Here is a 26,767-nt window from a genome sequence, read left to right as displayed (position 1 = left end):
AGAGCACCACCAACAGCCTCGCTAGTTCGGCAGCGACCTTTGCTCTATGGGAGGGTGGGGTTACCCTTATCACGGCACACAATGGGTTATAAAGCCCCGCCCGGCCGATCACCCGGGCGACTCAGACTGACCGCCCGCACCTGCTCACCTGCACCCCGGCCTGGAGACCACGCCCTCAGAGCTCAGCAAAAGCTCAGCCAGGCCGGGCACGGTGCCGGAGGGGGGGGGGTCCGATGCTACAGAAAAGTACAAATAAAAGTAAGGCGCTTTCTCCCTCCCCTTCAAAGGAACGCAGGGACTGGTCTTTGGGGGAGCTAACCTGTGCGTGTAACTCTACAGGAAAGTCGGGATGTGGAGGGCGTGTCTGACACACTGAGAGGGCACACTCCTCTTCGGGGCACAGCCAGCCCCTGGGAGAGAACCGGCAGCCGTTTTGGGCCAGAAGGCAAGGCCGGGAGGCAGCCTGCTGGCACCTGCGTGTGTGGGTGTGTGTGCGCATGCACACGCGCACTGTCTTCTTGCCCTGATCTGTGGGAAGAATGCACTTGTCAGGGTAGGGCACCCTTCACGTTTTGCACACTTACTGGATTTGTTCACAAAACAGCCTCGCTGTCCAGAATGAAAGGTGCGGGGTGTCTACACTGGACTGAGTTAATGATGCTCCACCTCCTGCCCCCGCTAAGGGCCTACAGACGCGGTGAAGAAGTACCGCCCTTACAACCACCCATGTCTGCTCCCATCCTAACCTTCTGAACATCTGCTCATAAAAGCAGAACAGAGCTCCTCGGAGCCTAAGCACGAAACTGAAATGAGCTCTTGAGTTTAGAAACAAATAAACTGAAAGTGAGAAACGGTGTCACTTAAAAAAAGTCTTTAAGGAGACTCAGATCCCACAGTGATCTTGGAGTCAGAACCCCTGTTCCCAAATGCCCAGGACAGGGGCCGCTCACTAAGGGTCACAGGGGGCGTGTGGACAACAGCTCCGTGCGGTTTATAACCTGAGGCAGTGCGGCTGTTGGCAATGACCACGAACGACCCATCCTTCTAAACCCTTGAATGGCACCACTTCATACGTAATTATGAACCTTCGTTAACAGCCACCAACTAGAAAGCAAGACGTATTCAAACTCATTTTCCCGCCATCCATTATTGTTTTACTATTAAGCCAAGGGAGAGAGTCACTTAATCCAACAGGTGATTCCTGACCCAACCTGCATTCACCGTGGCCCCAGAAGGAACGACTTGTTACGTGAGTACCCTCACAGCAGGGACAAAGGACGATTGCCCTGAGGAGTTACATACTGAGACTGGACCGGAATAAATGAAAGCCCACTGCTTCCTCCACACCAGGGTGGGGAAGCAGCTTGGGCTTCTGGTCCGGCACGACGCCTAACCCCAGAACTGAGTGACCAGAACGCTAGATCTCGATGACCTCTCCCAGCTCAAAACAAACGGGCCCCATGCAGAAATGCCGCCTGTGACGTGAGCACTGGGGGACGGCCAGGCCAGGCCTGCCCTGAGCTTCAGCCTGCTCTCTGCCTTCTGCCAGGCTCCTCTGTGCTTGAGGGACCCCTGGATACGTGGTTCCACTTCCAAAACTCCAACCCCAGGGGAGCAGGGGTCACTGGCGTCTGCAGAGCCATGGCCTTCAGTCTGCACCCAACTGAGAGGCAGGAATGAAGGCGCCCAGGTGGGAGGCTGGCTCTTGTAGCCCTGCTGATCCCGCTGGTTCCTACCAGCATCACACTGTTTACAACGAGGAGCAAGTTTGATGGGCCCGAAGGTACCTGAGAGCAAGGAGGCCCTGCCGGTGGATTCTGGGGCTGGAGCTGGGCCTCCACTGTTGCTCAGGGTCCCCACCCGCCACTCACAGCAGCATCTCAGTGGGACTAGATTGAGATAAGAGTGCACACTTGTCACCCTCCTGCCTAAACCCGCCCAAGTGGTGTTTACACTGTGCTTGTATGTCCAACATTTGTACACTTTACTGTCACACTTGAATTAAGAACGACTTTTTTTGTAAAACACCTTCCAGCATTTTGGAAATAAAACCCCGCCTTGCCCTACCCTGCCCCCCGCCCCGAGGGGAACCACGTGCGGCCACTGCGCAATGTGGCCACACTGCCTTCCTTCTGGGCCTCCACGCCAGCCCCACGCCGCCCCTCCTCACCCACCCGGCTTCAGGGGAGACACCACTGCCTGGAGAGGCCTGAATCCGGCCCCTGGTTCTCTGTTGTCTCCATTCTTTTCCTGGGCAGCCGTAGCTACGTGTGGCTTTGTTTACTGTCTCTCCCGTCAAACTGGGAACCGGCGGCTGCTCCCCAACCTAATTCCTGCTCACAGTCCCGAGTCTGGCACAGCGAGGGGTGCTCAAGAGTCTTTGCTCGACCGAAGTGTACGCTTTGGCAACAGGCCTCTGTGCCTCAGTTTCTTCCTCTGGAGAAGAGTGCCACCGTGGTGGCGGATCTGCCAGGAGCCGGTACTCGGGCTTCCCTCTCCCTGTTCCCAAGTTAAACAAATAACTCTGTCCACGTGAGCCCCTGCTGAAAGGTTGAGAGGTGCTAATCATTAGCCACTGGGGAAATAAAACCATTTGGTCTCCTTGGATGCTCCGTCACCCTTGGCCTATTTTCTTGAGGCTGAACCATCAGGGTTCCTTGATCTGGTCCTCAAAGACCTTTATTTTCCAACCTTGAAATCTGGGGGCTGGAACGCGCGGTCTGAGATGGTTCCAAGACCCCCTCCCACTGAGTATGTCCTTTTGAATCATGTTTCACAAATCTGGGGCCCCAGAGGGCTGCTCGTGTGTATAGAAAAGGAGATGCCGAAGCAGTTTACCTATGATGTTCACCGTACTGTCCACTTCATTTTTTATAGCTGAAGTCAGGACCGCATACTCAGGAGAAAGATCACTTACTCCATTACTAAGCCCCAAAGATGACTCAACTGGTTCTTGCTAGGAAGAAGAAAAGAAAAAAGAATTGAGAACACTTCCTTTTCCCTCCCTTTCCTCAGCTTAAACTCTATCCTCTGTCTACTTTCTTTAAGGTTAGGGTCACCCCCTTATTCTGCGCAGTGTCCCTCCTCCGAGGATGTGGTACCAGCACATCTGCCTGCCTTTCTGACATGCTTATACCTGCGCACAGTGGCCTGGGTTCAGCAGAGCTGCGTGAGTGTCTAGGTCAGGGGCTGTCAAAGTCATTTCCACCGGGGGGTCACATTGGCCTCGCGGTTGCCTTCAAAAGGCCGAAATAATTTTAGGACTGTCTAAATGGAACTACTCCTTAACTGTTAAGGAGTTGAAATTACATTTGGTCCTTTGAAAGGCAACCAGGAGGCCGCTGGGGCCCCCGGTGGAAATGACTTTGACACCCCTGGTCTATATCAAGTGCCTGGCGCCTAGATTTCATGTCCTTCTGGAAGGGAGGGGGTGCTCCAAAGGGCAGACTCCTGGCTTTCTCTCAAAGGGGGAGCCACGCCACCTCTTTTACAATGCCGTCTGAGGAAGAGCTCTTCCCTGCATTTCCAAGGAAAGTGATCTCAACCACTGGCCCAAGGACAGGAACCCAGAGGACACTGTGGATGAATTCTCCTCAGATACGGTTTGCCCTGGACTCTGGCCACTCGAGCTTCCTGCCCTGGGCAGGCGGCTGGTAACTCGGGCCAGACTCACAGCCGAAGTCTCCCTCCCCTGATGGAGTCCAGTCGAGCAACCCACACCCACGGCTTCACAGAGATGCCTCCTAAGGGCCCGAATGTCCCACGCAGCTCAAGAGGCCGCACATTCACGTTGAAGGAACAATGAGACAGATTTCCTTTTCCTTACACAGTCCTCTCCGTTCTGCTTTACTCTTGTGTGCCATAACCCTCCGGTCTCGGAGAGTGCCAGCCAACCCCGGGAGACCCGGCCCGGAGGTGCGCTGTGACTTCCAACATTCTGTAAAACTGCACTTGAGTCTGTGATAGCGATGGAGCCAGACAAAAAAAAAAAAAAGAGCCACACAGGACAAGTCCTTTAGGAAACCAAAATGGAGAGGAGGGTGGAGGAGCAGAAAGAACACAAGACAAGAGCGTAGAATCACATGAGGCTGGTATGACCGTGCTTTGAAAAATCCAGAGTGTTGAACACCTCCTAAGGCACGTGGGGCATTTTTATCAATTTATTTATGCGCTACTTGGAATCAACGATGAACCTCCCCACCCAAAGTGACTTAGGGAAGTCACTCAGGGAAGAAGGAGAAATGTCCTCCTCCTTCCCGATCCCACCTGGCAAGTTCCTACCACCACAGCTGCAACGTCAAAGACATCACTTCACTGTAACAGCTCAGTTCCAAACACGGACAAAAGAAACCACACGCTGCATGGCTGGCCCGATGTGCCAAAGGGGGAACATTAGGAGAGTCCAGGACAGCCTTGCTGGGCAGAACTGTTCCCCCTTTCTCCTGCAGCCTCTCACATCTTCCCCTCTTGAACAAGTTGCAGATAAGAAGGCTGTCCTTTCTGGGAAAAAACTCACCGGCTGGTGACCTGAGTCACCGTCCTCTCTTCCTTCAGAGCCAAACTTCTGAGTAAGTATCTGCCCTCTCCACCTTCGCCCCGGCACCCTGGTTAGAGGCTGAGTCCGCTGCCTCTGCGCTTGAGGATTCAAGCGTCTGGCTCCCTGTGGCTTGGGGGGGGGGGGGGGGGGGTGGTGCAGGGAAAGACAGGCCTGGCTTTGCAGTCACGTGGGCCTGGGCTCAAAGCCTGGCTCCGCCACCTCTCACTAGTTCAGGACTTTCTTAACCTCTTTCAGCCTCTCTTAGGGCCTGCAGGGCAGCTGTCAACAGAGGAAAACCCACCAGGACCAATGTCATAAAGATGAGATATGGAGACTAAACGAGATAAACACGCACCTGGCACTCACTTAAAAAAGTGCTCGCTGTTCTGTGCTGCTGCCAGTAAAACTCTGCCTGCCCAAGTTCACTGCCGTCTCCTCAAGGCCCTTTCCCGTAATGCTGGACTCTGACGCCCACCAGGCAGACCTGCGAGCTGCCTCCTGATGAGATGAACACCTGACGCGGCCGCGGGTCCCCACCTTTCCGATGGCACCTTCCTTCTCACCCGGTTCCTCGATGGCTGTGCCCTCTGCACGTCCCTTCCCCAATCACACCCTGTGTTTCACTCACTTCCATTTCCTCAATTCCCTCCAAAGCAACTAGAGAACATGTGAAGGAATTATGGAAAGAACTGCTCGTTTTTATGGGTTTCTTTTGTTATTGTTTACTCACTCAGCTGCTAGGTTTCTCATTAAAGTAATGAGCCAGTCAGACGTGCATATACTCAAAAACCTAAATTATTCTGATTGCTCAACGGAAGACCTCTCAGTGTTCCACAGGATCTATAGTTTAATTAGAGGCAAGTGATATGTTATCACTTCACACTTGAGAAAACTGTGACTCAGAGACGAAATTCATTTTCCAAGGTCATACTTCTTTTAGCCCAAAGAGACACTGGAACTAAACTCTGTCTCTGATCGTGAGACACGGTCCCATTCCAGGAGCTTTCCATGTGAACGAGCCCACGTCCCACCCTAATTCCAGCAGAGACCGGACAGACTGTTCCCAGTGCGGTTCCCTCGTGCGTCCCTGCCCTGAACCCTGCCCTGCGTCCGGACCGGAACAGCAGAGTCTCCCGGTGGAGACCGAGCGTGACTAGCCTCCTCCCACCCCCCTTCAAACACAGCCTGTCGGCTTCACAGTCTCCAGGGCTACCAGTTCCTCGGTACAACCACTCTGGAAGGACAATGTCGTCAGCTGCGCAGTGAGCTGGACCCAGGGCTCCCCTAGAAAGGTGTCCATCCGGGGTGCAGAGGACCAGGGACCTTCGCTACACTCAGTGGGAAGTTGTGGAATGACTGGCGTAGGAATACCCAAACCCAAACCCTGTGTCTCCGCATTTAAAGGGAGAAACCCAAAACAAAACCGGGTTGTACAGTTCCCCACAGAACATGTGTTCGGAGACCCCACGGGTCGAGAACAGCCTTCGTCCACAGTGCCTCCCGGTCCCCCACGTGTGCACTCGGCCTGTCCCCACCTGACGCACCCTAACCGGGCCTGGTTCACCCTCACCCGGCCTCCTCTTCCAGTTCCCTTCCTACTTCAGATACGGGCTCTTCCCTAAATCAGGCTGTCCTGCTTTGCAACCCTCTCAGCTCACCCCAAGAAAACCAAAAGGAAAAGATGGCACTTGGGTTCAGAGTCCTCCCTGGTGCATTAACTCTGCCAAACACTTATGCCCGACAACCTTTTTTTCTCATTATAAAATCCAAGTTTTGGTCTACAGGTTAAGGGATTTCCGAAGACAGCAAACCAGCATCAGAGAGAGTTGAGGGGCAGGGCAGCCTCTCTTACCCTTTCAAATAACGCACCTCTGGTTGGTCTTGAGGCCATACATGCTTAGGTCACAGGACAGCAAGCTCCAAGCCCATCTGTCTCGTCCCTGTGCCACCATCCCTTGTCTGCATGTCCCATCCCCGAAGCCGGATATAATGGCCATAAGCCCATTTCCCACCCCAATCCATCTCCTGAGTACCCTGGTTCACCTCTGCAAAGCCAGTCTCCTTGAAGCCACACTGAAGAGCTTCCCCACGGCTCTCATTGACAACAATTTCGAGCTGACAGCTGGGCTTCATAAAAGGAGTCCGGGGGAGGCACGGTGCGCCCACCGAGGCCACGAGACCACTGGGAACAGGAGCTCTAGTAAAACTCGCTGAAGCCTCCCTCCTGGTCCTAGAACTGCCCCCCCCCTTCTTTTCCTGGGAACTGGATCGACCTCATTCTTGTCCTCCCCGCTCTCACTGAAACTTCCCCTTTGACCTTACTCCTGGCTCACTTTTCTTCCCGCCTCCTCCTCAGTCTCCGTCTGTGATGATACAGCTTCTCTGTTGGAGGGGGCAAGGCCTCTCTGACAGCGTCCTTGAGTACATGACCACACACCTGTCCGCCGGTCAGACGTTCGCTTTAGAGGCTCCCTGGCGTTTCAAACTCACTATGTTCCAAGTTAAACTCACCCTTCACAAAACATGCGCCATTCCTGACAAGCCCCTTGGGAGGGCTGGAAACTCGGGACCCCCGCTGACCCACTCCTGTCTTCGTCCTCTGTACTCCCTTCCCTCCTGCGGAGCAACGTCCCTTCCTCCCCAGCCCACCTGCCACCCTCCTCATCTGAGCTCCTTACGGCAGCCTCTCCTGCCTCGTCCCTTCCTCGCTCCATGAGAAACACTGGCCTCAAACACCCATCTCATCACACTCCACGTCCTCCCCAGGGAGCTCGGCCGTGGCTTGCTTCACCAGATCACCCACAGAGGTTTTTCAGACAACCAGTCTGCACACCTGCTCTGAGCAGTCGCCTTCCGGTGAAGACGTAAAAACTGAAGACCTCTTGCAACCAGGGAAGGGACCGCTCTAGTATCTGCCCTGACAGGTGGTCATCTGGCTTATCTTGGGACAGGGACAAGGAGCTGTTGTCTTTATTTAATCCAGCTGCAGTCACTGTTAGAACCAACTGCTCCATTAGGAAGTTCCGCTAAACCACTCCCTGCTTTCTGCACCTTCTCCCCGGATCCGCACTCAGAACCAGCACGGGCCAGGCCTACTCCCGACCCAGTGACTCGAGTGGTCCTCCCCCACTCTATTTTCCACCATAACACCAATTCTTTGATCTGAAAACTCTTTATAATTTCAAAGCATGCGTCTTTCATCTGAGAACAATCCTCAGAAGCAGGAAGCATTAGTTGCTGATCCTCCCTACTTATGTGGCTTTGCTTCCCATTGTCCCCTCCACCCACCTCCGGCGGTGACGAAGCCAGTTTCCTGACTCACCCACAGAAGACCACACAGCAACTCCAAGCTCCAGGCCCTCGTGCAGGACGCCCCTGGGTGCTAGGCAACGGGCTCCATTTTATTTGACCCACCCCCTGGGGCCCGGCTCAGACCCTGGGGCCTCGAAGCAGCTGGGAGGCCCTGAGCCTGGTCACAGACCACAGGTTCTAGGGTTGGACTCACTTGGGTTAAAAGTCCAGCTCTGCAAAGCAGTGCAACCTCAGGGAAATCACTCAGCCTCTCTGTGCCCCCACCCCCTCGTGTGCAGAAGGGAGATAACCTGCCCATCACAGGGGCCCAAATGAGATGATCATTTGAGCCTCGCACTTGGCAAAGGCCCACAAATGTCAGCGACCATGCCTGTGTTTTACTCATCTCTATCCTCGTTGATCTTGACATTGTGGCACTTTTGAAATACATATATGCACTGGTAATGTACAATCCAGTACTGACTCACTGTCGTGTTCCTGATTTTTACTTCCTTCCTATACTCCTTTTACTTTAACTTCCTTAGTTACCTCCACGCAGGTGGGCCAAGCGAGAACAGCGTACGCAGGAGGCACTCCTTGGGGGAGAGCCAGGGAACGCGGCAGCAGCATCTCCCACCTGTGACGTGGCCAACGGGCCGCGGGCCTCCCTGTCTCAGGGAGGCCGTTTGCTGAGAGGGCACTCGGCATGGAGACAAGCCGCCCGTGGGACCCAGAACAACGCCGACCACTGGTCTGCACGCCCTGCACACCCTTTGCTTATTGAAACCTCAGTCCACCTCGCACTGAACGAGGACTGGGAAGAGCTTGCTTCCACAGCCGACTGCACACCTCGAAACATCACACACGCCAGACTCCCTCAGCGGAAGGAACCCACGGAGCACGTTCGGCAGCAGGTTCGCACAGGACACGCGCACTCCGAGCTTAGCTGTTTTCGAACACCACCAAAGTAGTGGCCTACTGGCTGAGGACAGATAAGGCCGTGTGATGGCACGATTCCAGACTCCCCGGAGTGGACTTTGGAGACATCCTACAGAAGCAGTAAGAGAACACTATGGCATCGGCGGCCACCAGCCACAGAACCTGGGGGCCCTCGTCCACATTCCACTGTAGGACAGGTGCCCACAAATTTCAATTCAAAAGATGAAATCACCTGCCTCCTGCTGAGGGGACAACGTCCCTGTCAGAGGACAGTTTCCGGCATTAGCCACATCTTCATCTTCACAGAAGATGTCACAGTGTGCACTGGGCCGAGACGGACTTGACCTAAGAGGGGCCTGTCCCTTGCTTTCCTGGGCTGCTGTGGCCGAGGCTCCGCAGGGCTGTGCCTCCCATGACTTGTTCATCTGAGGGGCCATGTGGAAGACACTGCCACTGCTGACATGACCCAAGTGTCCTTTACTTAGGAGAACACCACGTGTCATCTAGTCTACGATGCACCTGCCCACCTCCCTGAAACGGGATGTGCCTTGTAATCAATTCTGCGCTGTGGTTTTGTTGGAAGCAGTTTTTCTTGTTTGGAGAGATACACAAAGTACTGTTGAAAGGCGAGCATCTGTTACTGCATTATCACTTCTCCACTAACTACCTCCTAGTAAAACCGTCTCCTGCCCCACGTGCTGTGTTTGTCTATGCATCTACTGTGTCAGCGAACACTCGGGCGTGTACTCGGTGGTCACACACGCAGCGGCCATTCGTTCTGCACCAGGCACCACGCCAGACGCCATGAGAGCAGCAGGAAGCAGGATCTCGCGTCACCCTGAAGATTACAGCAACTTCTTCAAAGTCACAAACTGGTGGGGAAGTTACACTTTTCTGACTGGACAACACTAATCAAAACTCCAAACTCTGGGAGACCTGATACAAGAAATAACGACATTTCTTGAATTACAACGAAAGATAAAAGTTTTTTAAAAGTGAGGTAGGGGCGACCTGTGTATCACAAAGCGCTGCAGAGACACGCCCACCCGGCACCAGCGTGCACCTGACACGCACCTCAATTCCAGTGAACAGACGGCACCAAAATTCGAACACTGATGAGGCAACTGCAGATCTGAACACCGGATGTTTGGTGGTACTGGGGAATTAAAGGCTGCCTGTCTTTGAAAGATCGATACTGAAATATTTATGGAAGAAAGGATAGGATGTCTGGAATTTGTCTCAAAATGTTGAGCTAAACCCCGCGACATTGTTTACGTAGGTCAGACATGATTAATACCAAAGTTGGGGGGACAGCCCAGGAATAAATTTTACCTGTCTCTCCCCTTCCTGAGTGTATAAAACTTTTCTACAATAAAAAGTTACAACAAAGTGGGCCTTCCTACGTTGCTGTGTTAAAAATGAGTCAAAAACTAAAAATACTGAAAATGAAACTGGGGGTATGGTTATTAAAATTCTCTGCCCAAAATATTTTTTTCCGTTCTAGAGAAAGTATGTCTGAAACATTAACTGTTTCCCTAAGTTTTCCTTCAAACTCTACCTTCACAAGTCTAACTTTGTATCTGAACTAAGTTTTTAAACATTTTTTCCTCCTAGATTGACACACTGGCTTAGTTTTTTAAACACTGTACTGTCTTGCACAGTTTGGTTTTTTTCCTTCAACAGTTGACTCTAGATTAGAAATCAGGATCCTTGGCATCTCCTTTAAGTTCAGTTCTAAGTAATGGTGTGACCTTGGCCACGTGACCCACAGACATCACTCAGCTCCCTGGAGCCTTAGTTTCTCCGTCTGCCAACAGAGCACACCGACTCTACCGGTCTGGGGACCTGGGGCCGCAGCGTCTGCCCCCCTCCTGGCAGCTGAAGCCCATCGTCTGTTTTACACGGGACGTCTGACTGCCCTCTGGCTCATTGGCAGGGGCTACCCAACCTGCACACGTACTGAAGGGGATCTCAGACCTCACAGCCTCCTGAAAAGCTCACACACACACACACACACACACACACACACACCCCTTGATGGAAAACCTTGGGGAAGGCTGCTCTCACGGTGGAGCAGAAAAAAACTCCTGAGAGCCCCACGCTAACCCAGTGCTGGATCTCAGCGAGCTCCCCCACCTAACAGCCCACCACGGACTGTATCTACAACCTACAGGTAACCCATTCTAATACAAGTAGATGGTGCTTCACGTAGTACTTTAAAATATAATTAATAGCCTGAAAATGTACTTCGTATCATCAGGTAGCAGCAGGCTGCTGGAGCGGAGGTGGTACTAGGTGACCAGCTGGCGGTAATGTGGGGACCAGGGGGAGGCTTGGGACCGTCCAGCTCCGTGTGAGTTTGGGACTCATTCCTAAATTTCTCAGTGAAACTGGATGAAGCAGGGGTACGTGTACATGCGTCTGCAGGTGGGGGCAGGCCAACGAAGAGACGTGCAAAGCACACAAAACACAACAGCAGCAGAAGAGAGATTAAGTATTTCCCAGGGGTCACATTACTCGTTTTTAGGAAACGGAATATGAATCACTAACGTGGTCCCAAGTTTGGCCTTCGCCCCGAACAACCGAAGATTACCTTGATGTGCTTCACTCTGTCTTCCTTTTCTGTCTTTGGTTTCTTTCCTGTGGCAACAGAAAATAGTTTGGGATTAACCCACAAAGAACGTAACAGAGAAACAATCTCCCCTAAGCTAAAGGCTTTCTAGAACTCTCTGTGAACCTGGATGCGCTTAAATCTGTCCATGGCCAAAACTCCGAATGTGTTACTGCCTTCGGTGACCTGAAAGTCATGGTCCCCAGCCAGGTAAAGGCAGAATTATCATCCACGGGGTGAATTACAGACGCAGAAACAAATCCCAAAGGTACTACAATATATATTAAGTGGTCCTTGTGTTAGTCGGCAAATCTCTCTCTTTTTTTTTAAGATTTTATTTATTTATCCGTAGAGGGGAAGGGAAGGAGAGAGGGAGAGAAACATCAATGTATGGTTGCCTTCGTGGGTCCCCTGCTGGGAACTGGCCTGCAGGGAACTGGCCTGCAACCTGGTATGTGCCCTGACTGGGAATCGAACCGCGATTGTCTGGTTCGCAGGCCCGCGCTCAATGCACTGAGCTACACCAGCCAGGGCAGTCGGCAAATCTCTTAATCTACCTTTTTTAGAAGGCCGCTCAGATAAGGGCAACATCCGGTAGACTCTGAAGGCATTATTTCCTTTCTTTATGCTTTTATCCTTGACTTCTTCGATGTCGGGCAAGGAGTTCATGGCACACCGGAAATTCGCCTTCCATGTTTTGGGATCAGGTTTATCTACTCCTGGTTGATGCTTTCCTAACAAAACAGCCAAAAGAATTAAGGTTAGGGGAGAGGGGGTTGGGGAAGGAGACACAGAGTAAACACTTCTGGGAACACAGGCTTGCTTGCTGGCCAAGCCGAGAGAGCACCCTCTCAGCCCCAGGCTGTGCCTGCAGCAACCTATGCCCTGGCGTGCCCAGGACGGAGCAGGTTCTTGGGATGTGGGAATTTTTGTTTTAAGACTTGGACAGTTGCGGGTAAGTGGGTGCAAGCTGGTCACCCTGACTTTGCCAAAGAGCTTGAGAAAAAATTAATAATGGGAGAAAAATTAATAATGGGAGAAGAATGGGGAATCAGTATAAGTACCATAGAAGGCTGGCAGACAAGAAGGCCAATAAGCCCAGGTCACGGTGTCTCTTTTCCATGTGATTCTCAAATATTAAGTAAAAAGTCCACTCCTGGAAATAGCTCCCTACTTACATTTTATTGTCGATAAATAAATTCTTGGCTACTTTTGGGGGAGGCAAATTCAACCCAAGTTCACAGCTGCAGAACAAAGTTCTTGGTTACCCTGGTACATGCCTGGGGAACAGAGTTCTACACCACAGGGAACACGAGGGCTTAGGTTTCTGTGGGGAGGGTGGAACATCACTTCTGAGCCATGAATTCTGACCCCGTGTCCTGGGTGTGCCTGGGGACAGGTTTTCCAGCGCTGTCTTCATGAGACCATGATCCAGCAGATGCAATATATGTAGTACAAACAAAAATAAACACTGTAGTGTACAACTGAAATTTGCTGAGGGAGTAGAACTTAAATGCTCCCAGTAAAAAAACCTCATAATGGAAAGGAAATAGGTGAGGCAATAAGTGAATTCACCAACTGAAGGGGCTGCATCTTTTCACAAGGCTCACTTAGATCAAATCATGACTTTCAATATCTTATAGTTTTATTTATCAATTATACCACAATTAATTGTTTTAATTTTTAAAAGATTGTATTTGTTTGTTTTGAGAGAGAGGGGAGGGAGGGAGAAAGAGACACATCAATGTGAGAGAGAAAAATTAATCAACTGCCTCTCGTATGCACCCTGATGAGACCAAGCCCACAACCCAGGCATGTGCTCAAACCAGCAACCTTTCACTTGGTGGAGTGATGCCCGACCCACTGAGCCAGAAGGCATGAAAACAACAACAAAAAGCAACGGTGCCACCTCTGTAAGTGACGCAGGGGTGTCAGTACCTGTGTGGATTGCCCAGTTTCTAAAGAGTGGTGCATCCTTCTCCACGTCCCACCCATGTCTAGCTGCGTGCATCCAGGGGATCTGAAAAATCTTCTTTTCCTGGAAAAAAAAATAAGTAAGTAAGAACTGTACCCATAGCTTTCAGGCCACCACTGAGGAGGGTTCTTAAGGTCTAACTAGTAGGATTCCCACTAAGGATCACTGGGCCTGTTGAGTTTCCATGGTAAAATCTACTGTAAACCAACCCATTCCCCACTGGACCCCAAATCTTGACCGTCGACCTGGCTGAGATTCAGAGTCATGCAGCGTCCGGCAGAACAGGAATGCAGTCCGAGGTCCCAGGGGACAATTTGGGACATGCCATTGTGTTCTGTTTTCTGTGCCATTTTTCTCGAAAGAACCGTAGACAACTGGCACCTGACGGAAACGTCTCATGCTTATTCTTATCCTTTATTTCCATTATTTGGTAAAGAGAAACTCCAGCTGCCTCAGTAAATCAAAAAGTAGGCAACTCTCCAAAACACCCATTTGTGCTGTGAAAGGGAAGTTGGGGCCAGGAAGCCAAGGTCACGGCGACCAACACGTCCCCGGGTGTGGGTGGCCCCCGGAAGCAGGAGATCCTACCTGGTGTTCTAGCGTCTGTGTGCCCACTGCCCGGCGTGCGGCAGCAAGCGGTACAAAGACCATCGATTACGCAGCCGGGACGCTCTGTCTTTAGAGCAAAGCCCCTCCATAAAATCCGTCTTCCCTTGGGCCTTCCCGTCTTTCATGTGTCGAAGACACTAGCATTTCAGAAACAAGGTCACACACGTGGTAAAACCACATGTGCGCAGCCTGGTTCCACCAGCAGCGCCGGCAGTCGCCAAGGTCCCGGCACCTTCCGTGTGGCTATACGTGCTCCCACAGTCTGTTCTGCTTCTCGTAACGACCGCACGAGCTACATCTATGTTATTACTTCCACGTCGCAGTTGAAGCAGCTGAGGCACAGGACTGGGTTACTGAGCGCAGGTGCACAGGGCAGAAAAGCGTCTGAATTCTACAGCGAGGCAGGTGAGCCCATCTTCATTCGCTCGTCACAGCGCACCTTGTCTCCCAGGGTTTAGATTTACAAGGTTTTCGGGTTTTTGACAGATCTGTTGACTTGGATTCTACAGTGACAAAAGCCCAGGAAAATGGGTATTTTTAAAGCTCTCCAGCTCGTTCTGATCATCCCCGGGTCTGGGGATGCCTGCGCAACCCACTGGGGAAGGGAAGAAACTCACTTGGGAGTTTCTGCCAGGTCGGTCTCCTCGCACAAGGCAGAGCGTGTCCCGGCCGAACCGAAAGGGGCCTGTGCACAGAACCCACTACACAGCCTGAACTAAGAGTATGTCAGGACATTTGAGAGTTCCCCAAAAAGTGCTGAAAGGGAAAATTCTGCTGTGTCTAACACTCCATAAGTGAAGAAGAACTGAAAGTGGGAGGCTTTTTATAAACCCGCCCTGTTCCCTCGGCAGCACCCACCAACAAGGCAGCGTCGGGCAGGCCATTTTCAAAAGAGCCGCCCTCGGAAAAGGGCTGAAAGAGACTTCATTTTTAATGCAGATGAAAATCGGAGAGGAAATCACCTGTTGCAGTTTTTGACATTCACGTGAAAAATGAAGAACAGTGAAAACACACTTATTTCCATGAAAGGACTTTCCCCTGGACAGCACAACCCGAATCTAAAGGTTTGTGCCTCCAGGTTCAGAAAGAACTGGCTGCTGTGCGTTTTTCTAGGTCAAAGGAGCCCCAGGGTGCCGCAGTCTGAAATCTGTGAGACACAGAGCAGACCCCCGATAGGTAGATCTTCCCAGTGTTTGCGCACAGGCAGGCTGACGCACACACACCAGCTAATCTAGTGTCACAGAGACCTTGCCAACGTTACCCAGCTACGAACGTGCTCATGGAACCTGGCAAATTTCCAGCATGGACCCTCCTGGAACAGGCAAAGGACCTGAGAAGACCAAACACCCGGCCAGTGGGCAGGTAAAGCGATGCTCAGCACCAGTATCACCAGGGAAATGCAAAGCACAACAGTAACGAGATGCCATTTCATACCCACTAGGGTCAAAAAATAATAATAGTAAGTGTTGGTGATGATGTGGAAAAACCAGACCCCCCATACAGTGCCCGTGGGAATGGAAAAGGGGGCAGCTGCTGTGGAACGCAATTTGGCTGTTACTCAAAAAGTTAAACACAGTTAAGTTATCACACCACCCAATAATTTTACTCTCAGATAGATGCCCAAAGAATTACAAACAGGTGTTCCAATGAATACCTGTACATGAAAGTTCATGGCAACACTAATGGGTAAAGAAAATGTCGTGTGTGTATAAAACAAAAGAGTATTCAGTGCTGACACGTATATGCTGTAACATGGATATCCCTTATAAATATTATGCAAGAAGCCAGACGGAAAACGCCACGTTATGTGATTCCATTCAGGTGAAGTGTCCAGTCTAGGCAAATCCACAGACCCAGAAAGCAGGCTCGTGGTAGCCACGAACCAGGGGAAGGAAACAGACAGTGAGCACTCGATGAGGTCAGCGTTTCCTCTTCGGTGATGAAGGAGTTTGGAGTTAGCCAGTGGCGATGGTTACATCACATGGTGAGTGTCCCAAATGCCACTGAATTGGACACTTCAACATGGTAAACTGAAAAAAAAAAACTGCACGGAACTGTTAACTAGTTTTTCATACAGAAAAAAGAAAGAAAGAAAGAAACCACTAATGAACGTATCCCACACATATTTTTTTAAAGACCATGCTGAAAGGTAAAGGTGAAATTCACTTCACAACCAATAGAGGTTCTGACCAGTAAACATTCTGGTCGTAGGTGACTGTGTCCCATAGGGTGGTGATGGCGCTGCTCTGCATCTGTGCAGACTGTGACATCAGCGTGTGCCCTCAGAAGCCCCAAGTGCCCAGCCCGCACGCAGGGAAGGACTCATGTGCCACAGTCCACTCATGCTGGCATCCAAGAGCAGGAGAGGTAAGCACTGTCTGAGTTGAGAGGAACACTGAAGATTATCTTGAGTAACGCAGAACAAACACACCTTGGCCCCAAGTGGAAGTCAGTTCTCTTATCTCCCTCTGCCTCTTCTCTCCCCAATACTTACAGGACTCTCCGATTTCATTTGCTGTTTTTGTTTGAATTCCTTACCCTGTTCCAAGATGGCCTGATATTTACCCAAGCAGGAGCCTGCTTTCAGGGAAGAGAAGGGGAAGGCCTAGACCTGGCCACTGACCTCCGTGCTTGGTGAGTGGCGTGGCCGGGTCCAGGCAGACCTCAGTGGGGAGAGCAGGACACTGAACACCAGTGTGGGCTCTGATCGGGGCCCTGAGAGAAACGATGACCCGGACATGGCTGCCTCCTTCCCTCCCCTAGAAGTGGCCCAGGAAAGTTACGAGCCAGCATCTGGGCCAAATCAGAACCGCCCTGGTCCCTTCAACAAGTCAAAGGGAAGAAGGCCAAAAAGGGGGGTGTGCTGTCCACAACCTGGAGAGACTCCGAGTCACAACCACCAGACATACCTTTCTCGGACCGTCTTCAAATTCTCATTGATGAGATGAATTGTAAAAAGGTGTCTGGGGAATATGCGAGGCATTTTGAATATGAAAGGGGCAGTGATGATACTGAGAACTTATGACTGAGTTTTCTAATTGACACAGTATTCTGAATACTTGAGAAAACGTGAAGTCTTGTAGGTGTACATGGTCAGGGAGTTGCTCTAAAATACCACGCATGCACGCATGCACACACACATGCACACACACACACAAGGTAAAACAAAATGTCGAGAATGGCTAAATCCAGATGAGAATTTGTTGCACCACGCTTTCTGGTCCTGAGGCTGTTCAAACAATCTGTGCATACTTGCAAACACTCACAGTAAAAAGTAGGCGGCCCCGGCCAAGGCCACATTCATGAGTTACAGCGCTGCTAGGACTACTTCCCCACTGGTCCTTCTGAGGGATCCAAAGGACCCCTTTCCTCACCACCTTGCCCCCAATTTATTCAAAATAGGAGAAAGAAGGAAAACAAATATATTCAAATCCAATACCACTTTTACATTAAAAATAAGTGAAGAAAAATAAGGTGATTGAAGGAAAAGGAGCCAAAAGAAATCAGATCCAAGAGATATCTGAAGTGATCCAAAGACACCAGAAGTGATAGTAGCTTTTTAAAGATCGAGTTGCAATAACCTGTCTGCTTGTTAGAAGCAGCCACAGTCCGGCTTTGAGCTCTCGGCACGTGACACAGCGATAAGGCCTGACCCGCTACGTGATTCACTGGGTCCTTCAGATTAAAAATGAGGGGGAGGTGGAAGAGGAAAAGGCATTTGCTCAGAACTGCCACATTCCTGCTGGTCGGGGAGAAAACTCCCTCTGGCCCTTTGAAGGAAGCCACAGTCTTACATTTAGCTGCTTTTCTACATTACAGCTACATCATTTCAGACGTTCCTTATTTTTAGGGATACTGTCTTCCTTATTCACCCCTGCCAGGAAGGACCAATTAAACTGAGAGGTTGAGGTGGGTAAAGTAAGGAGTGTATGTTTACATGGGGGATGGGGAGGAATGATATGATGCTTCTTTTTTAGGACAGGTGAGCACCCAAACAAGGTTTCACAGTAAAGATAAACAGAAGACATTTTTATATCACTATGCTGTACACCCGAAACTAAAATAATACTGAAATTCAACTGTAATTCAAAAATAAAAAGTGAAAAAAATTTTAAGAGAAAACTATTTTAAAATACAAAAGTGTTCTTCCCAAAAAATGAATATTGGAAAACCACCCATATGCTCCACTCCCAGCATCAAACCCTAGGGCCTCCGTGTCCTCCGACCCCACAAAGCCAGGAGAAGCAAGCGAGGAATTTGGAGAAAAGGAAGAGGGTGAGAAAAATATGGCCAGAAGCTTCCCGTAAACAGTGGTGCAAAAGAACGGTGAGCTGGCACCGTAAGTCAGTGGGAGGCTACAGTACGAGATGATGACCAAAATCTTTATACAATAACTGTCATCTTACCATCACTTTTGCTTGGTTGATCTTTCCTTTTTTTTTTTTTTTTGACAATTCATAAATGGAAGATTTTGAACACTTCTACTTTCGGAGATCCACAGGCACAAGCTTTATAAGGATCTCACACACACACACACACACTCACTCACTCACCTTGTTCAGCCACTTCAGCCCTGGTATCGTGTTGGAGTTTATCTGCTCCTCCAGCCATGGGCGCATGCGCATCCTTTCCACCGGCATGGTGCCCCTCTGTGGAGAGAAAGTCACCATCAGGCACTCAGATCGCTAACTGTCCTGTCCACACAGCAGAGTTCTACGCCCCGGCCCAACCCTCTTCTACTGACCCCTTCCTCATCACTGCACAGCTTATGTGTCCATGGAGGGTGGGACAGGGGCACAGTAAGGGCTCTGCCCCCAGCCCTCTGCCCCAGTGTGAGCAGTCGGTCTCAGTGGAGAGCACTGTCCCTGCAGCCTGAGCCTGCTCTCAGCAGGGTCCCAGGGACCGTGGCTGGACTGGCAGGGACTCAGCCACCGGGAGGGCCCAGCCACCTTCTGGTGACCTTGCCTAGAGCTAGGCCTTAGCCCTCCCAACCAGCCTGTGTTTACAGCAAACACCTCCACCGCCCCAGGCGCTCCTTCTCAGGGACAGTGCAGACCATCCTGGGAGAGGTGTACTATAACCAATTCATTCCTTGGGGGTGTCTGGGCTACAGAAATGCATCGAACCCCCAGTATTGCCACTTTCAAGCTCTAGAGAAATCACTTCCCTTGGGTGCAAGGTCCCACACCAAATCGCACCCCCTCCTGGGTCCTCTGCTCTCAGGGCATCCTGCTGGGCTTCCGCCCGGTTCTCCGTGAGTGCTCGCTCTCATTCCCTCCCTCAGGGGCCTTTCCTTCCTGACGCCTCCCCTGCCTCCAGCCTGACAGCTTCCTCTCCTCTTTTTCCCTTTTAACCTACTTTCCCTCTGAAAATTGTTTCCTGGGATAAACACCTTTCCTCTACCAGCTCACATAACACTGGTCCCTCCTCCCATCTATATTCTAGAACAGTCTTTCCCGCCCATCGAAGTGTATCCAGAGTAGAATCACTAATAAAGTGCTATCTACTGCTCATCTTCATCCTATTGACACACACATTTCCACTTATTGCGGATTCAAAAGCCAGGATGAGGCCAATTCTAGCCTCCGTCCTACAGGACTTTGTGGACAGCATGACAGAATCCTCTTTCTGCCCTTAGCTGTCTCTTCTTTCTTTTACGCATTTCCTCTCGGAAAAAAAAAATGAGCTCTGAAAATGCTATTCAGATGAATACTGTTTGGGCTAAGAGGATCAAAGTCTCATTTACTCCATCTTCCAGTTAGAAAAGGACTTCCTCCCTCCTCTGTGGGCTGCCCCCAGCTCACATCGAAAGCATCACTGAACGAAAGCATCACTGTGTGAACCGTGTGGGGCCCTCCGCCTGTCAGGCCTGTCAATTCCAAAATTAAATTCCAGAGCCCACCTCTGCCTTGTACATCTCTCCCGGTGCAAATACATTCACTGTTGCAGACGCCCCCTGCTCCTTGCTCATACCAAGCCTTCTTCCCCTCCTTCCTGGCCTTGCCCACTCCTACCCATCCTCCAGGGCCCAGCTGCTACCCGCCTCCTCCTCTGCAGGACTGGCCAGACTACGCCAGCCTGAAGGAATCCCTCCTCCTCCAGCCCCCACAAGACTCATTGAGCTCACACACTTGCTCACTTGAAAATCAAACCTGGCTCCCGGGAAGCTACTATAAGCTGTCTTTATTCTCGTTTAACTCTTGCCTTCACAATGAACTTTCAGCTGTGTTCACTCTCCCTTCCTAACCAAGCGAAGCTCTTTGAGAACGGGAACTCCACCTCTCACAGGTCTTTTTATGATTCCATGGAACCCAGATGCTGCCCTCCACCCAGGAGACGTTCAATTCGAGAACCAGGCCAGTTCTGAAGAGCAGCGAAGGTGAGTTGCCATTGCAGGTGGGCTCCCTCCCCACCCTGCTGACGGGGGGGAAGGGACCTCAAGGGCAGTCTGAAAGGACACGGAGTGGCCACAGGGAGTCCCGCGTCACAGCAGCTCTTGGTGGTTCCCAAGTTGTTCCACTCATTCATTCATCCACCTGTTCAAAAGTCATTTACTAAAAAATACACTTCAGGAGCAGGAAGAGATAAGACATTCCCTGCCACCTAGGAAGTTCTGGCCTAACGGAACATAGGAAAAAACAGAATTACTGTCCCACACAAAGAGCCCTGTTCACAGAACGACAAGGAATGACAGCTGAGCTCTGGGAGCACTGGGAAAGCTGACCACAGAAGATCCCCCTGGGTGACTGGCCACCAGAAGGGCTCTGCCCCACAGGGTGATGACCCCAGCCCCACCTCCACACCTCAGAACCCAGAGAGGGGACAGAGAGGTCGGGAGCAGTGAAGGTGGAGGGAGGAGCAGGAGTGGCTACAGCAGTCACAAGCTCTTCTGAGGGGGCTACGTGGCAAGCAGAGCTGGTGGGGACCACCACCAACCTGGCGCCCCTACATTTAGTAACATGGACCCGGGAAGGGATGTGGAAACAGCCCCACTTCCGATGCGTTGTTACAATCGTGTGTCTCTTCCTGTATTTTTTTTTTTTACAAATGACCTACGTAGAAAAAATGGTCACCTGAAATATTTCAAAAACGTGTGTCTTTAAAATAAGAGCTTACATGGGAGTTAGAGTCAACTTCATTATTTGTGGATTCCGTAATCCCAAAGTCGCCTGATCACTAAAATGTATTTGTGACACCCCAATCAATACTCGGGGTGCTTTCACATCATCGGCAGATGTGCACAGAGAGGTGAAAACTTTGGGTCATCCGACACACAGGTTCCCAGCTGCGGCCCGAAAAGATGACATTCTGCCTCATGTCAGCTCACAGTATAAACAAATGTCCCTTTCACTGTCTAGTTCGTGCAACATTTCTCTCGTTTTTCTGCTGTGTTGTGACTTTTCTGTTTAAAGATGACCAGCGAGAACAGTCAGTCTGAAGCTCGGACCAGCGTCCCTAAGCACGAGAAGGCTGTCCCCTCGTGCACCTCACAGGGAAAAGGTGCGCTGCAGGCATGAGTCACCGCGCTGCTGGCTGTGAGTTCAACATTACTGAATCGACCATTATCAAATAAGCAGATTCTTAGGGAAAGCAAGTAAAACCAGATTACCGGTTGGTGGATGACAGGGCTGTGAGCAGAAGCTCCCGGGAACCTAATGTCTTTGTAAGAAGAGGAAAATCTGGCCAGAGACACACACAGACAGTGCCAGGTGAAGACACAGACAGAGAGGGACGATGGCCACGTGAGGTCCGAGGCAGAGACTGGAGTGATGTTGAAGAGGCAAGGACAGGCCGTCCCCTGCAGGCTTCAGAGAGGGGGCAGCCCTGCCTACACTTTGATTTGGACTTCAGCCTCCAGAGCTGCGAAGTGAACCAACTTCTGTTGTTACCGCAGCCCGAGGAAGGCACTCTGCATCAGGTCACAGGGTCCCAACCAGGACTACAGGTGAAGGCGTCCAAGGTTGTGAGGAGAAGTGGAAGACATGGCTAAGGCCCCGGGGCAGGAGGGCCTGCTGCCAGAAGACGTCAGGAACCGGGAGCCGGAGCCAGGCAGGCCCTGCAGGGTCCGGAGACCCACGTCGAGGACGATGCCTGTCATCCGAGGCTAAAGAGGAAACCGGAGAATTACGTGAATGAAAGAGAGGGTGGGTTTTATTAACAGTAAAGGTAAGTGCTGATTACAAAATCCAGACCAGTGCTTCACCCACTTAAATGTGCAGACAAATCTCAGTTCCCTGAGTCTGGGTCAGCCTTGCGATGAACAAGCTCCAAGGTCCGTGGTCTACACTGAGGAGCAAGGCTGTAGACTAACTTGCATTTTGACGAGTCACCTGGCGCTGCTGTGCGAGGCCTGGCCCCCCGGCAGACAGGCCTCCTTAGTGTCAGCGTCAGATCTGGCTGCATCGTCTGCATGTTGGCCCAACCCCTGCGCACATCCTGAGCTTTCTAACCAGGATGTGGCTCAGCTGGGCCTGACGACGGGTCACTGTCCAACCAAAAGACTATGGAAATCACACGTGCTAAATGTGTTCTCAGCCTGTAGTCAGGACTGCCATTAATTATAAGCAGAGTTTTAGGAAGAGCAACTACAGCAAGTATCTTAGCAGAAAAGGGAAACTCTCGTATAAAGGCTTCACTTATTTCAGATTCTTTTTTTTAATAGCCAGGACACGCCTGCTGATACACAAGGAAAAGCCAACCCTTTTACATGAAGGCACTTCCTCTTTTCCACTTGACTTTATAGTGAGTCCCACCTCCCTCACTGAACAGGGAATGAACTACCAGTGGTCTTGGCACATGACACAGGACAAAGGGTAGTTTGACACAGATTGCTTGTGATGATCAGAATTTGGGTGTGCACTTACAATTCTGTGAAAGAAAGCGAAGGTGGAATTCTACATGGCGCTAGTGCCAGAAACTCATCGTTTAGTTTGGCACCGAAAATACGTTTCCAGAGACGAGAAGGCTGGGATGACGGTCACAGAGGGCCGCGGGACTGAGTACTGAGCGCTGCGTGAAGAGGCTTAATTACTTGGCGTGTGTTTTCCAACCCCCACCAATGGGATTCAAAATGATAGATTGGTCTTCTTTCTAGAAGGCAAGTTGGTCAGAGGCACCCATGCCCCGGCCACATGAAACTCGAACAAAGTTGAAGGAGGCGTGGAACTGGGTGGAAAAGACACAGAGAATCAAAATACACTAGAAACCAGGGCACATCTGTGCCAGTCCTGACTTTGCCATTACCATGGCGTGTCCTTGGCTGGTCACTAAATCTTTCTAAACCCACACTTTTATCATCTAGAAAAGTGAGAAGCTTCCTAAAGATACCTTTGGAGGTTGCCTAAGATTCTAGGGACCCTTTTGTCACATGAAGGCTCATTATTCAATTGCACTTTTTTTGTGAGCTTTTAGTCTTGCGCATTGTGCTGTTTTTAAAAGTACTAACATTTTATGATTCTATAAATCTAAAACAGCAAGTATCTACCCTCGAGCCTGACAGAAGGCGCTTTCTAAAAGCAGCTACAGTGACACCTTTGAGTTCAGGGTTGGGGTCATCTTCAAAACCACGGCATGTACTATAAATCAACTCAGCACGTGGTAGCTACTTAGAATTTCACTGGCATCGGGGCCGCTACGTACAGACACGCAACTGGATCAGCTGTGATTCTCGGGGTGTGGCTCACTTCTCCTGCCAAGTTGAATAGTGGCACTAACAGTGATCTTGAATTTTAACCTTAAACACTGAGGCTTGGATCTTGGTATAGTAACAGTAATGGCGACTATTTATTGGGTACTTGTACATGCTAGGCATTAAAACCAGGGTTTTCTATGAGCTTTTCATTTCATTCTTGCAGCCCCAGGAGGCAGGAATTTAGGGAGCCCGACTCTCATTCGGGCTTGTCTGAAATGCCCAGCTCAGAAACCCTCCGTTCACCTCACTTCAGGAAGCGGTCCGCAGGGCCTTTTCGCTGTCCCCCCTGAGCCTTCCCTAGCTTCCTCTCTATTTGGCTTGCCACTGACATGTCAATCCTCCTAAGATACCTCCGAAAACATGTTAATGTTCTGTTCAAGGGACTTCCAAACGTCCCTCTGGATTCAAGGTAACAAAATCCTTGGGTGAGAGAGGGAGGCTTCTGGTACAACCCCAGAACCTTACAATGACTACTCGATGAAAAACAATGGAAGGTGGAAGACAATGGAAAGATGTCTTTACAGTACTGCGAGAGAGTAACTGCTACTCAAAAAATGTATATTCAGTGAACATCTCTTTCACGAATAAAGAGGAAATTAAGGCATCTTTCTTTCTCTAAAGAAAACCTTAGAGAATTTCCCACCAGTTGCCCTATAGCTCCTTAGTGAAGGTCATGCTCCCAGGGTCACAGGAGGTAGGTCAAAACTGAGCGCGAGAGAAGGCGAAAATACGGGCACCAGGATGCTAAGCACAGGGCTAAAGGCTGAGTCTGCGCCTCAAAAGCTGCCCCCAGCAGTGCTCGGCCCCACCTCTTGAAATCGCACTATCTGTTATAAATAAGCCCTTTCTTGTTGCCTAATGGCCCTCCCTACACGGCCATGGGACCACCACAACTACCCACCTGCAGAAAGGCTGCCCTCCCTACAGAAGCTAGCTCAAGTCCATTTTCATCCATGAAAACTTCCCTCACGGCTTTAGCCACCAGGGCCTTTTCTCCCACAGCAGGTATTAGCTGCAGGATGCAGTCATCCAGAGTGTCAATAAATGTCCCTTAAATACATCATTGTTACAAAAGAAAACCGGTGGCCCTGGCTCGGTGCTCAGTTGGTGGGAGCACAGTCCTGATACTGCAAGGCTGCGGGTGTGAGCTCCGAGTCAGGGCACACACACAAGAAACAACCAGTGAATCCGTAAGTAAGTGGAACAACGAACTGATGTTTCTCTCTCTCTTTCTCTCCTACCCCCCCATTCTCTCTCTCCCTTCCTCCCTCTAAAATCAATAAATACAAAACAATTTTTTTAACTGTGCTAAGTGCAGTGGAGGAAGGATTAAAAAATGTGTACAGCATGATCACTATCCTCAGGGAATTAACAAGGTAACTGGGGATATGAGGCATAAGTCATATAAAGATAACTAATGCTACAATTATAATAATAAAAGACTGCAACGGAGATCAGAAGGCAATGCATGATTAATGGCCAATTAAGAAAACTAGTTCATAAAGAATACATAAACATTATTAGATGCATCTGTAAGGGGAAGCTTTGTGGTAAAGAGCTTACAGGGTGGAGAGGAATTGTCCAGACAAAGTAAGAGAGGTGGGCCAGGCAAGGTGAAGGTCGATGGACACAGCCAGAGCAGGGCAGAGGAGGATGTGTGTGCTGATGTCAGCATAGCAGGCGACAAAGGTGCCGGTGTCGGTGGGGTTTTGAAAAAGGCACCTGGCATGCAAGACAAGCACACCCTGGATATTTTACCTAAATCATCTCTCAGCTTCACAACAGCCCCAATCAGTTCAATGTTATCACCCGCAGCTTGGAGACGAGAGAACGTATAGCTTGAAAAGGTTAGAACAACAACAATAAAAAAAAAAAAAACAGAAAAATGTGTCCAAGCCCCCAGATGGGGAACCAAGGTTTGAACCCAAATCTTTCTGGAAGGTCTCAAACGCCCAGCTAGAGACTGAGCTCGATCGTGGTGACCACTAAGAGTCCTAATGCCCACGTTTCACTGCCACAGACCAAGCAGCACTTCACACACAGGCAAGTGCGGGCAAGGAGATAAGTTAGACGCTGCTGCTCTGGTCCGGGATCGAGGCTGTGGGCACGCCCGGGGAAAATGCAAATGGCAATACCCTTGGAGGGATGCAGTAGCAATTTTCAGCAGTCATTTCTCCAGAACATAAAATCCTTCCCCAAACAGACATTCCTCTTACACGACATGCTACACCCCTCCCACGGATTTTTGTGCATTTTTTTTTTAGCAAAAGCAAGAGTTTCAGCAAAAAAAATTATGTGAACTGAGAGGAAACTGAACTGAGTTGAAAACTGAAAAACCATCACCCTCATCATCATCGCCACCATCACATTCATTCAAGTGTTGCCTAGGCATCGGGCACCAGGCCCAGCGCCTTCCCCCGCCTACTCCATCTAACCCTCAAACCGGCTCCAGGAGGTGTAGTCGCTTACTTCCTGCCTGCAGGTGAGGACGCGAAGGAGCTGCTCCCCGAGCTTCAGAGCTCTGACCTGGTGAAGTCTGGGTTCCAACCCAGATCACCAAACCCTGGAGAACACGCCCCAACCCTGCAGAGGCATGTTTTTCAACCCAACAGGTTGAAACCCAACGTTGCAACCCAACGGGACATCATGAAATCAATTTATTGGATTATGATTGGCACTTTAATGTTCAACGTATGAGAATACAGACTGGAAACTATGAGAGGCCCCCAAACAAGAGTGCGCCTGGTTTTATTAAAGTTGTGTTTCAAATTTACATTATACTGGCTCTGTGGTCAAAAACGTACAACGCGCATCGCGAGGGGCAGAACTGCTTGCCAGATGTGTACACAGATGTGTGTGAGCATGTGGGTGGCGAGTGGAAGTGGAAAGCGGAGGAGAAGCAGCGAACACTCAGAGCTGTACTGACTCCTGGCAGACAGAAGTGAAATGTATGAGCAGACTAATAGCATGTTCAGAGCTGAGATACAGTAATATCACTCTGTGTATTAGGGGAGGGCTTTGGGACCTGCCCAGCCAGCTCCACTCAGCACTTCTCTGCCTACAGTGTTCAGATCACAACATGCTCCCCCGGGGACCCTGGGGGCCGGAGCCAAC

General features: G+C 50.5%; 1 protein-coding gene across 4 annotated transcripts in view; it reads right to left on the bottom strand.

Moving 5' to 3' along the window:
• IRF2 (interferon regulatory factor 2) overlaps positions 1-26,767 on the bottom strand; it is a 72,152-nt gene that overhangs the window by 16,311 nt on the left and 29,074 nt on the right. For all 4 annotated transcript variants that reach the window (XM_037128792.2, XM_037128791.2, XM_053660037.1 and 1 more), the window contains 5 exons: positions 18,516-18,611; positions 13,317-13,416; positions 11,936-12,112; positions 11,361-11,407; positions 2,839-2,956 (listed from right to left, as the gene is read on the bottom strand). In XM_037128792.2, the coding sequence (XP_036984687.2) occupies positions 2,839-2,956; positions 11,361-11,407; positions 11,936-12,112; positions 13,317-13,416; positions 18,516-18,602 (529 nt within the window). In that variant the 5' untranslated portion in view covers positions 18,603-18,611. The remainder of the gene's footprint in view (positions 1-2,838; positions 2,957-11,360; positions 11,408-11,935; positions 12,113-13,316; positions 13,417-18,515; positions 18,612-26,767) is intronic.

This window comes from Artibeus jamaicensis, unplaced genomic scaffold (assembly GCF_021234435.1).
Source record: "Artibeus jamaicensis isolate MK-2021 breed Jamaican fruit bat unplaced genomic scaffold, CSHL_Jam_final scaffold_833, whole genome shotgun sequence".
Lineage (NCBI taxonomy): Eukaryota > Metazoa > Chordata > Mammalia > Chiroptera > Phyllostomidae > Artibeus > Artibeus jamaicensis.
This window is presented reverse-complemented; position numbering and strand designations above follow the sequence as displayed.